This window comes from Oncorhynchus tshawytscha, linkage group LG07 (assembly GCF_018296145.1).
Source record: "Oncorhynchus tshawytscha isolate Ot180627B linkage group LG07, Otsh_v2.0, whole genome shotgun sequence".
NCBI classification, from domain to species: Eukaryota; Metazoa; Chordata; class Actinopteri; order Salmoniformes; family Salmonidae; genus Oncorhynchus; species Oncorhynchus tshawytscha.
Window position 1 is genome coordinate 76,596,453 of NC_056435.1, and position 12,521 is coordinate 76,608,973.

General features: G+C 45.0%; 1 protein-coding gene across 2 annotated transcripts in view; it reads right to left on the reverse strand.

The window, feature by feature from the left end:
- Window positions 1–12,521, reverse strand: part of LOC112255384 (fibulin-2-like) — a 109,114-nt gene that overhangs the window by 12,282 nt on the left and 84,311 nt on the right. For both annotated transcript variants that reach the window (XM_042324978.1, XM_042324977.1), the window contains exons 8-9: window positions 4,373–4,510; window positions 3,344–3,487 (exon numbers count right to left, since the gene is read on the reverse strand). In XM_042324978.1, the coding sequence (XP_042180912.1) occupies window positions 3,344–3,487; window positions 4,373–4,510 (282 nt within the window). The remainder of the gene's footprint in view (window positions 1–3,343; window positions 3,488–4,372; window positions 4,511–12,521) is intronic.

Genomic DNA, 12,521 nt, shown 5'->3' on the forward strand with positions numbered 1-12,521 from the left:
AGCAACAAACATTGGAGTCGGTCCTTGTGCGAGCGGCGTTCGGCGGTCGACGTCACCGGCCTTCTAGCCATCAATGATCCACTTTTCATTTTCCATTTGTTTTGTCGTTGTTTCTTTACACACCTAGTTTCAATTCCCCCATTACATGTTCATTATTTAACCCTCTGGTGTCCCCCATGTTTGTTTTACTGTATCTGATGTCTGGTATTATTGTTACCGGGTATTGTTTACGCTGTTTATTTTGTGGTATCGGTATTTTTCCAGCACCATAGTATTGTGTTTATACTGGTGTTTTCTTAAATGAAATACCTTGTCCACGCATCTCAGCTCTCCTGCGCCTGACTCCTTGTGTCCAGACAGACTGGTGTCCAGACAGACTGGTGTCCAGACAGACTGGTGTCCAGACAGACTGGTGTCCAGGCAGACTGCGGTCCAGACAGACTGCGGTCCAGACAGACTGCGGTCCAGGCAGACTGCGGTCCAGGCAGACTGCGGTCCAGGCAGACTGCGGTCCAGATAGACTGCGGTCCAGACAGACTGCGGTCCAGACAGACTGCGGTCCAGACAGACTGCTGTCCAGGCAGACTGCGGTCCAGACAGACTGCGGTCCAGACAGACTGCGGTCCAGGCAGACTGCGGTCCAGGCAGACTGCGGTCCAGGCAGACTGCGGTCCAGATAGACTGGTGTCCATGCGGATGCTGAACATCACAGTATAGGTTTTATCTGACTATTTTGAGACGTATAGCTGCAGCCATAGCATATAGGCTTATGTTTACATTGTATAGCCAAAGATAATTGTATAATATTGTGAGGACTGGACTCATTACCAGGCAGCAGAGCCAAAGCTCAGTGTTATATTTTTATTATTTTCTACATTTCATATTTTCTACAATTTCTTATTTATGTTCATGTTAATATTCACTTATCTTAAGATTTGATAGAAAATATTCTATTCAATTAATGTTGTTTGTTTATACCTCATTCTGTTCTGTATAGGTCTACTTATTCTTAGACCGACAGATGGAGCAATCTTAGACCGACAGATGGAGCAATCTTAGACCGACAGATGGAGCAATCTTAGACCGACAGATGGAGCAATCTTAGACCGACAGATGGAGCATTCTTAGACCGACAGATGGAGCAATCTTAGACCGACAGATGGAGCAATCTTAGACCGACAGATGGAGCAATCTTAGAGCAATCTTAGACCGACAGATGGAGCAATCTTAGACCGACAGATGGAGCAATCTTAGACCGACAGATGGAGCAATCTTCTTAGACCGAGACCGACAGATGGAGCAATCTTAGACCGAGACCGACAGATGGAGCATTCTTAGACCGACAGATGGAGCAATCTTAGACCGACAGATGGAGCAATCTTAGACCGACAGATGGAGCAATCTTAGACCGACAGATGGAGCAATCTTAGACCGACAGATGGAGCAATCTTAGACCGACAGGTGGAGCAATCTTAGACCGACAGATGGAGCAATCTTAGACCGACAGATGGAGCATTCTTAGACCGACAGATGGAGCATTCTTAGACCGACAGATGGAGCATTCTTAGACCGACAGATGGAGCAATCTTAGACCGACAGATGGAGCATTCTTAGACCGACAGATGGAGCAATCTTGGAGATTCAGACACAGATGGAGCAATCTTAGACCGACAGATGGAGCAATCTTAGACCGACAGATGGAGCATTCTTAGACCGACATATGGAGCATTCTTAGACCGACAGATGGAGCATTCTTAGACCGACAGATGGAGCATTCTTAGACCGACAGATGGAGCATTCTTAGACCGACAGATGGAGCATTCTTAGACCGACAGATGGAGCAAACTGTTTTAAAAGGAGGGAGGATTGCAGTGGGAGCACAGGGATTGTCAGGCGTGACTGTTGGGCAATGGCAAATGTTTTACATGGCTCATGGGTGAGGTAGGAGGGCCGCTTAGCAGAGGGCCCCAGGGAGGTCAGGACTGGCTCTAATATATTTTACTATACTCTAAAAATAAAAAGGCAAACTTATCAAAACTCTTTACTAGACTCGTTCATTACAGCTGCAGTGCTGGATGTAGTGTGAGTGGAAGTAGGGAGAAGGCAGTTTATGGTTTATAAAAGTGTTGAACAGTGTTGACAGTATTGAATAACTACTTTAACATCAACTTACAGCAAAGAGCTGCTGTTTTTATTTATTATTTTATTTTTTGAATATCCCGTCATGGCTTTAAAAGTTTTGAAATCTAACAGTATCAACTTTGCTGCGCATTCAATGCTTCTTTTTTACAGTCTATGGGTCAAGGAAACTGTACAGACAGTTTCTGATCTGAAATATCTAATTGGCCAGCTGTAGGTCTGTAGGTGAACCTGATTGGCTCTCTGGGCCTGCCGGGTAGGCAGAATTCTACCTTCAGACACATGAAATGATTCAAAATAGGTAGTAGGTGCACCTCCCATCAACAGGGCTGTTGAATCAAGTGCACCTACCGCCAACAGCACCAGGGCTGTTGAATCAAGTGCACCTACCGCCAACAGCACCAGGGCTGTTGAATCAAGTGCACCTACCGCCAACAGCACCAGGGCTGTTGAATCAAGTGCACCTACCGCCAACAGCACTAGGGCTGTTGAATCAAGTGCACCTACCGCCAACAGCACCAGGGCTGTTGAATCAAGTGCACCTACCGCCAACAGCACCAGGGCTGTTGAATCAAGTGCACCTACCGCCAACAGCACCAGGGCTGTTGAATCAACAGCACCAGGGCTGCACCTACCGCCAACAGCACCAGGGCTGTTGAATCAAGGGCTGCACCTACCGCCAACAGCACCAGGGCTGTTGAATCAAGTGCACCTACCGCCAACAACACCAGGGCTGTTGAATCAAGTGCACCTACCGCCAACAGCACCAGGGCTGTTGAATCAAGTGCACCTACCGCCAACAGCACCAGGGCTGTTGAATCAAGTGCACCTACCGCCAACAGCACCAGGGCTGTTGAATCAAGTGCACCTCCCGCCAACAGCACCAGGGCTGTTGAATCAAGTGCACCTACCGCCAACAGCACCAGGGCTGTTGAATCAAGTGCACCTACCGCCAACAGCACCAGGGCTGTTGAATCAAGTGCACCTACCGCCAACAGCACCAGGGCTGTTGAATCAAGTGCACCTACCGCCAACAGCACGAAACAAATAACAAAAATAGGAATGCAAGGCTTTATTGTTTTTTACAGAAATTTTTGGTGATCGACTAGATCGACCGGTTGGTGACACCACGTAACCAATCACAGATCACCACACCACACAACACATCTCAACACACCACACAACTCACCATACCATAACTTACCGATGCAGCGTGTTCCATCAGGGCTGGAGTGGTATCCCTGACTACACATGATAACCTTCCTCTGACAGGTATAGGAGCCCACAGTGTTGATACAGTGAAAACCAGCACTGCACGGATCAGATAGACTACTGCACTCATTAATATCTGGAGGGAGATGGAGAGAGACAGGAGGGAGGGAGGGAGGGGTGGGGAGAGAGAGGAGGGAGGGAGAGAGAGGGAGGGTGGGGAGAGAGAGGGAGGGTGGGAAGAGAGAGAGAGGGTGGGGAGAGAGAGGGAGGGTGGGGAGAGAGAGACACGGAGAGATAGGGGATAGGGGAGTGGGGTTGGGGAGAGAGGCAGGGTGGGGATAGAGGGGGAGGGTGGGGAGAGAGGGGGAAGGGTGGGGAGAGGGGGTGGGAAGAGAGAGGGAGGGTGGGATGAGAGAGGGGGAGAGCAAGAGGAGGGTGGGGAGAGAGAGAGAGGGAGGGTGGGGAGAGAGAGAGGGAGGGTGGGGAGAGAGAGGGGGAGAGAGAGAGGAGAGGGGAGGGAGGGAGGGTGGGGAGGGAGGGAGGGAAGGAGGGAGGGAGGGGAGAGAGAGAGAGGGAGAGGGAGAGGAGGGTGGGGGAGAGGAGGGTGGGGAGAGAGAGGAGGGAGAGGGAGAGGAGGGTGGGGAGGGAGGGAGGGAAGGAGGGAGGGGAGAGAGAGGGGGAGGGGTGGGGAGAAAGAGAGGGGGAGGGGTGGGGAGAAAGAGAGAGAGAGGGTGGGGAGAGAGGGGAGAGACAGGTAGGGTGGGGAGAGACAGGGGAGGGTGGGGAGAGAGGGAGGGTGGGTTCAATCCAACAGACACAATGTAGTTCACTGTATGTCCACTTGGAGTCATTAGAGGTCTCTCTCACCGATTCAGTTTCCACGTACCCTGAGTGAATCCAGTGAGACATTTCTGTTGCCCCTAACCACACATCTAGGATCAAATCCCCAAGCACCAACACATAATCTCAACCATTAGGAGAATAGCAGGCTTCTGACCCTGAATCAGATGTGATGGCTTACCAATGCAGTTTCCATGTGAGTCCTGGGTGAAGCCGGTGAGACATCTCTGTTTAGGGTTACACAGGAAGGAGCCCTCCGTGTTCTCACACTCAAACCTTTGACCACAGTTGTGGCTGCGCACCATACACTCATCAATATCTGGAGGAGAGGAGACACCATACACTCATCAATATCTGGAGGAGAGAAGACACCATACACTCATCAATATCTGGAGGAGAGAAGACACCATACACTAATCAATATCTGGAGGAGAGAAGACACCATACACTCATCAATATCTGGAGGAGAGAAGACACCATACACTCATCAATATCTGGAGGAGAGAAGACACCAATATCACTCATTACTATCTGGAGGAGAGGAGACACTCATCAATATCACTCACTCAATATCTGGAGGAGAGGAGACACCATACACTCATCAATATCTGGAGGAGAGAAGACACCATACACTCATCAATATCTGGAGGAGAGGAGACACCATACACTCATCAATATCTGGAGGAGAGGAGACACCATACATTCATCAATATCTGGAGGAGAGAAGACACCATACACTTATCAATATTTGGAGGAGAGGAGACACCATACACTCATCAATATCTGGAGGAGAGGAGACACCATACACTCATTACTATCTGGAGGAGAGGAGATGAGACAAGATCATTTAGGGCTGAATCCCCATTTCAAATTAAGTTTCCAAATGACATCAATGCATGACTAAGTGAAAATTAGTTAGGATTTGCCCCTTAGACAGTTAATTCAGCAGCATGTAACCCTTCTGAGGAGACCTCCCACACATGCGGTGACCTCACCCATTACAACCAGCATGTCCAGAGATACAACCTCTCTTATCATCACCCAGTGCCTGGGCTTACCTCCGCTTTACCCGCACCCCACCATACCCCTATCTGCGCATGTGATGTGGAGGTAAATCCAGGCCCTGCATGTCCCCAGGCACCCTCATTTGTTGACTTCTGTGATCGAAAAAGCCTTGGTTTCATGCATGTCAACATCAGAAGCCTCCTCCCTAAGTTTGTTGTACTCACTGCTTTAGCACACTCTGCTAACCCTGATGTCCTTGCTGTATCTGAATCCTGGCTCAGGAAGGCCACCAAAAATTCTGAGATTTCCATACCCAACTATAACATTTCCCGTCAAGATAGAACTGCCAAAGGGGGCGGAGTTGCAGTCTACTGCAGAGATAGCCTGCAAAGTAATGTCATACTTTCCAGGTCCATACCCAAACAGTTCGAACTACTAATTTTAAAAATTACTCTCTCCAAAAATAAGTCTCTCACTGTTGCCGCCTGCTACCGACCCCCCTCAGCTCCCAGCTGTGCCCTGGACACCATTTGTGAATTAATCGCCCCCATCTAGCTTCAGAGTTTGTTCTGTTAGGTGACCTAAACTGGGATACGCTTAACACCCCGGCAGTCCTACAATCTAAGCTAGATGCCCTCAATCTCACACAAATCATCAAGGAACCCACCAGGTACAACCCTAAATCTGTAAACAAGGACACCCTCATAGACTTTATCCTGACCAACTGGCCCTCCAAATACACCTACGCTGTCTTCAATCAGGATCTCAGCGATCACTGCCTCATTGCCTGTATCCGCTACGGGTCCGCAGTCAAACGACCACCCCTAATCACTGTCAAACGCTCCCTAAAACACTTCTGCGAGCAGGCCTTTCTAATCGATCTGGCCCGGGTATCCTGGAAGGATATTGACCTCATCCCGTCGGTTGAGGATGCCTGGTCATTCTTTAAAAGTAACTTCCTCACCATCTTAGATAAGCATGCACTGTTCAGAAAATGCAGAACTAAGAACAGATATAGCCCTTGGTTCACTCCAGACCTTACTGCCCTCGACCAGCTCAAAACATCCTGTGGCGGACTGCAATAGCCTCGAATAGTCCCCGCTATATGCAACTGTTCAGGGAAGTCAGGAACCAATACACGCCGTCAGTCAGGAAAGCTTTTTCAAGCAGAAATTTGCATTCTGTAGCTCTAACTACAAAAAGTTCTGGGACACTGTAAAGTCAATGCAGAACAAGAGCACCTCCTCCCAGCTGCCCGCTGCAATGAGGCTAGGTAACACGGTCACCACTGATAAATCGATGATAATCGAAAACTTCAACAAGCATTTCTAAACGGCTGGCCATGGCTTCCTCCTGGCTACTCCAACCTCGGCCAACAGCTCCGCCTCCCCCCGCAGCTACTCGCCCAAGCCTCCCCAGTTCCTCCTTATCCAAATCCAGATAGCAGATGTTCTGAAAGAGCTGCAAAACCTGGACCCGTACAAATCAGCTGGTCTTGACAATCTGGACCATCTATTTCTGAAACTATCCGCCGCCATTGTCGCAACCCCTATTACCAGCCTGTTCAACCTCTCTTTCATATCGTCTGAGATCCCCAAGGATTGGAAAGCTGCCGCAGTCATCCCCCTCTTCAAAGGGGGAGACACCCTGGACCCAAACTGTTACAGACCTATATCCATCCTGCCCTGCCTATCTAAGGTCTTCGAAAGCCTAGTCAACAAACAGATCACTGACCATCTCGAATCCCACCGTACCTTCTCTGCTGTGCAATCTGGTTTCCGAGCCGGTCATGGGTGCACCTCAGCCACACTCAAGGTACTAAACGATATCATAACCGCCATCGATAAAAGACAGTACTGTGCAGCCGTCTTCATCGACCTGGCCAAGGCTTTCGACTCTGTCAATCACCATATTCTTATCGGCAGACTCAGTAGCCTCGGGTTTTTCTAATGACTGTCTTGCCTGGTTCACCAACTACATTGCAGACAGAGTTCAGTGTGTCAAATCGGAGGGCATGTTGTCCGGTCCTCTGGCAGTCTCTATGGGGGAGCCACAGGGTTCAATTCTCGGGCCGACTCTTTTCTCTGTATATATCAATGACGTTGGTCTTGCTGCGGTCCATTCGCTGATCCACCTCTACGCAGACGACACCATTCTGTATACTTCTGGCCCTTCCGTGGCCTCCAACTGCTCTTAAATGCTAGTAAAACCAAATGCATGCTTTTCAACCGTTCACTGCCTGCACCCGCACGCCCGACTAGCATCACCACCCTGGATGGTTCCGACCTAGAATATGTGGACATCTATAAGTACCTAGGTGTCTGGCTAGACTGTAAACTCTCCTTCCAGACTCATATCAAACATCTCCAATCTAACATCAAATCTAGAGTCGGCTTTCAATTTCGCAACAAAGCCTCCTTCACTCACGCCGCCAAGCTTACCCTAGTAAAACTGACTATCCTACCGATCCTCGACTTCAGCGATGTCATCTACAAAATAGCTTCCAACACTCTACTCAGCAAACTGGATGCAGTTTATTTAGTGCCATCCGTTTTGTTACTAAAGCACCTTATACCACCCACCACTGCAGGTAGACTAGTTTACATGGATTTATTGTGATGGTGTAGACTATATTACATGGATTTATTGTGATGGTGTAGGTAGACTATATTACATGGATTTATTGTGATGGTGTAGGTAGACTATATTACATGGATTTATTGTGATGGTGTAGGTAGACTATATTACATGGATTTATTGTGATGGTGTAGGTAGACTATATTACATGGATTTATTGTGATGGTGTAGGTAGACTATATTACATGGATTTATTGTGATGCTGTAGGTAGACTATATTACATGGATTTATTGTGATGGTGTAGACTATATTACATGGATTTATTGTGATGGTGTAGGTAGAATATATTACATGGATTTATTGTGATGGTGTAGACTATATTACATGGATTTATTGTGATGGTGTACGTAGACTATATTACATGGATTTATTGTGATGGTGTACGTAGACTATATTACATGGATTTATTGTGATGGTGTACGTAGACTATATTACATGGATTTATTGTGATGGTGTTGGTAGACTATATTACATGGATTTATTGTGATGGTGTAGACCATATTACATGGATTTATTGTGATGGTGTAGGTAGACTATATTACATGGATTTATTGTGATGGTGTAGGTAGACTATATTACATGGATTTATTGTGATGGTGTAGACTATATTACATGGATTTATTGTGATGGTGTAGTCTATATTACATGGATTTATTGTGATGGTGTAGGTAGACTATATTACATGGATTTATTGTGATGGTGTAGGTAGACTATATTACATGGATTTATTGTGATGGTGTAGGTAGACTATATTACATGGATTTATTGTGATGGTGTAGACTATATTACATGGATTTATTGTGATGGTGTACGTAGACTATATTACATGGATTTATTGTGATGGTGTACGTAGACTATATTACATGGATTTATTGTGATGGTGTACGTAGACTATATTACATGGATTTATTGTGATGTGTACGTAGACTATATTACATGGATTTATTGTGATGGTGTAGACTATATTACATGGATTAATTGTGATGGTGTAGACTATATTACATGGATTTATTGTGATGGTGTAGACTATATTACATGGATTTATTGTGATGGTGTAGGTAGACTATATTACATGGATTTATTGTGATGGTGTAGACTATATTACATGGATTTATTGTGATGGTGTAGACTATATTACATGGATTTATTGTGATGGTGTAGGTAGACTATATTACATGGATTTATTGTGATGGTGTAGACTATATTACATGGATTTATTGTGATGGTGTAGACTATATTATATGGATTTATTGTGATGGTGTAGGTAGAATATATTACATGGATTTATTGTGATGGTGTAGACTATATTACATGGATTTATTGTGATGGTGTAGACTATATTACATGGATTTATTGTGATGGTGTACGTAGACCATATTACATGGATTTATTGTGATGGTGTAGGTAGACTATATTACATGGATTTATTGTGATGGTGTAGACTATATTACATGGATTTATTGTGATGGTGTAGACTATATTATATGGATTTATTGTGATGGTGTAGACAGACTATATTACATGGATTTATTGTGATGGTGTAGACTATATTACATGGATTTATTGTGATGGTGTAGACTATATTATATGGATTTATTGTGATGGTGTAGGTAGACTATATTACATGGATTTATTGTGATGGTGTAGACTATATTACATGGATTTATTGTGATGGTGTAGGTAGAATATATTACATGGATTTATTGTGATGGTGTAGACTATATTACATGGATTTATGGTGATGGTGTAGACTATATTACATGGATTTATTGTGATGGTGTAGACTATATTACATGGATTTATTGTGATGGTGTAGACTATATTACATGGATTTATTGTGATGGTGTAGACTATATTACATGGATTTATTGTGATGGTGTAGGTAGACTATATTACATGGATTTATTGTGATGGTGTACGTAGACTATATTACATGGATTTATTGTGATGGTGGAGACTATATTACATGGATTTATTGTGATGGTGTATACTATATTATATGGATTTATTGTGATGTGTAGGTAGACTATATTACATGGATTTATTGTGATGGTGTAGACTATATTACATGGATTTATTGTGATGGTGTAGACTATATTACATGGATTTATTGTGATGGTGTAGGTAGACTATATTACATGGATTTATTGTGATGGTGTAGACTATATTACATGGATTTATTGTGATGGTGTAGACTATATTACATGGATTTATTGTGATGGTATACACTATATTACATGGATATGTTGTGATGGTGTAGGTAGACTATATTACATGGATTTATTGTGATGGTGTAGACTGCTTGTCATGACAGCCATAGCCCTAGGAGGGAGGGAGCGAGGGAGAGGAGGGAGTTAACAGGGAGGGAGGATAGGAAGGGAGGAAGGAAGAAGGGAGAGGAGTTTGAGGACTCTAGGGTGATTTAAAAACGTCCAAATCTGAACCTTTTAAAACCTCCCAGGCTAACTGATGACATGACTCAGAATACATCTAGGCTGTTCCTCTCAGCGGACAGTCCAGAAGAATGAGAGAAAGGAGAAGAAAAGAGGAGAGAGAGACATGAAGAAAGAGGGAGGAGAGAAAAAGAGAGGAAGGAGAAGAGACCATGAGGGAGTGAGAGATAGAAAGAGAGAGAGGAGAGATGAGAGGGTGGAAAGAGAGTTTAGTAAATCTTCATCATACCTCTTCTTCCTCTTCTGCACGCTAGTGATCTTACACTGTTTCAGCTAGAAACACTGTTCAAACGTTAAAATAAAATATGCAAACTGGTCTAGATTCAGTTGTTTATATATAGTTGCTTATATAAAACATGTTTTTTTTTTTAAACGATTCAACTTTTTGTCCATCTTCATTCACTCTAATGTGACTATTTTCAACATCCTAAAACTCCCCGTTGTGACATCATCACTTCCAACTTCCATCCACTGTAAATGCAACAATGCAACTTTTGACATAAATCAGCTACTTTGACCACTTTGATAAAAACTTACACAAAGAGTTAAAGGTTGTGACATCTTCCTCTACTTCTCTGCTATTCCAATCTGGAATAATAACAGAATGATCTGGTACCAATCAAACGTTACAGCTGTTTAAGTGACCTCAACATTTTCTGTAACTTTATATAAACAACTGAACTTTTCATCAGTTTCAGAACAAGTTAGACAAAAACTTAGTGAGTATATATATATATATATATAGGACATGTATTGAAATAAAACTGTGAAGGACCTCGGCGTTACGCTGGACCCTGATATCTCTTTTGAAGAACATATCAAGACCATTACAAGGACAGCTTTTTTCCATCTACGTAACATTGCAAAAATCTGAAACTTTCTGTCCAAAAATGATGCAGAAAAATTAATCCATGCTTTTGTCACTTCTAGGTTAGACTACTGCAATGCTCTACTTTCTGGCTACCTGGATAAAGCACTAAATAATCTTCAGTTAGTGCTAAATACGGCTGCTAGAATCCTGAATAGAGCCAAAAAATTTGATCATATTACTCCAGTGCTAGCCTCCCTACACTGGCTTCCTGTCAAAGCAAGGGCTGATTTCAAGGTTTTACTGCTAACCTACAAAGCATTTACATGGGCTTGCTCCTACCTATCTCTCTGATTTGGTCCTGCCATACATACCTACACGTACACTACGGTCACAAGACACAGGCCTCCTAATTGTCCCTAGAATTTCTAAGCAAACAGCTGGAGGCGGGGCTTTCTCCTATAGAGCTCCATTTTTATGGAACGGTCTGCCTACCCATGTCAGAGATGCAAACTCGGTCTCAGCCTTTAAGTCTTTACTGAAGACTCATCTCTTCAGTGGGTCATATGATTGAGTGTAGTCTGGCCCAGGAGTGGGAAGGTGAACGGAAAGGCTCTGGAGCAACGAACCGCCCTTGCTGTCTCTGCCTGGCCGGTTCCCCTCTTTCCACTGGGATTCTCTGCCTCTAACCCTATTACAGGGGCTGAGTCACTGGCTTACTGGGGCTCTCTCATACCGTCCCTGGGAGGGTGCGTCACCTGAGTGGGTTGAGTCATTGATGTGATCATCCTGTCTGGGTTGGCGCGCCCCCCCCTCCCCCTCTTGGGTTGTGCCGTGGCGGAGATCTTTGTGGGCTATACTCAGCCTTGTCTCAGGATGGTAAGTTGGTGGTTGAAGATATACCCCTAGGGGTGTGGGGGCTGTGCTTTGGCAAAGTGGGTGGGGTTATATCCTTCCTGTTTGGCCCTGTCCAGGGGTGTCCTCGGATGGGGCCACAGTGTCTCCTGAACCCTCCTGTCTCAGTCTCCAGTATTTATGCTGCAGTAGTTTATGTGTCGGGGGCTATGGTCAGTTTGTTATATCTGGAGTACTTCTCCTGTCCTATTCGGTGTCCTGTGTGAATTTAAGTGTGCTCTCTCTAATTCTCTCTTTCTCTCTTTCTTTCGCTCTCTCGGAGGACCTGAGCCCTAGGACCATGTCTCAGGACTACCTGACATGATGACTCCTTGCTGTCCCCAGTCCACCTGGCCGTGCTGCTGCTCCAGTTTCAACTGTTCTGCCTTATTATTATTGGACCATGCTGGTCATTTATGAACATTTGAACATCTTGGCCATGTTCTGTTATAATCTCCACCCGGCACAGCCAGAAGAGGACTGGCCACCCCACATAGCCAGGTTCCTCTCTAGGTTTCTTCCTAGGTTTTGG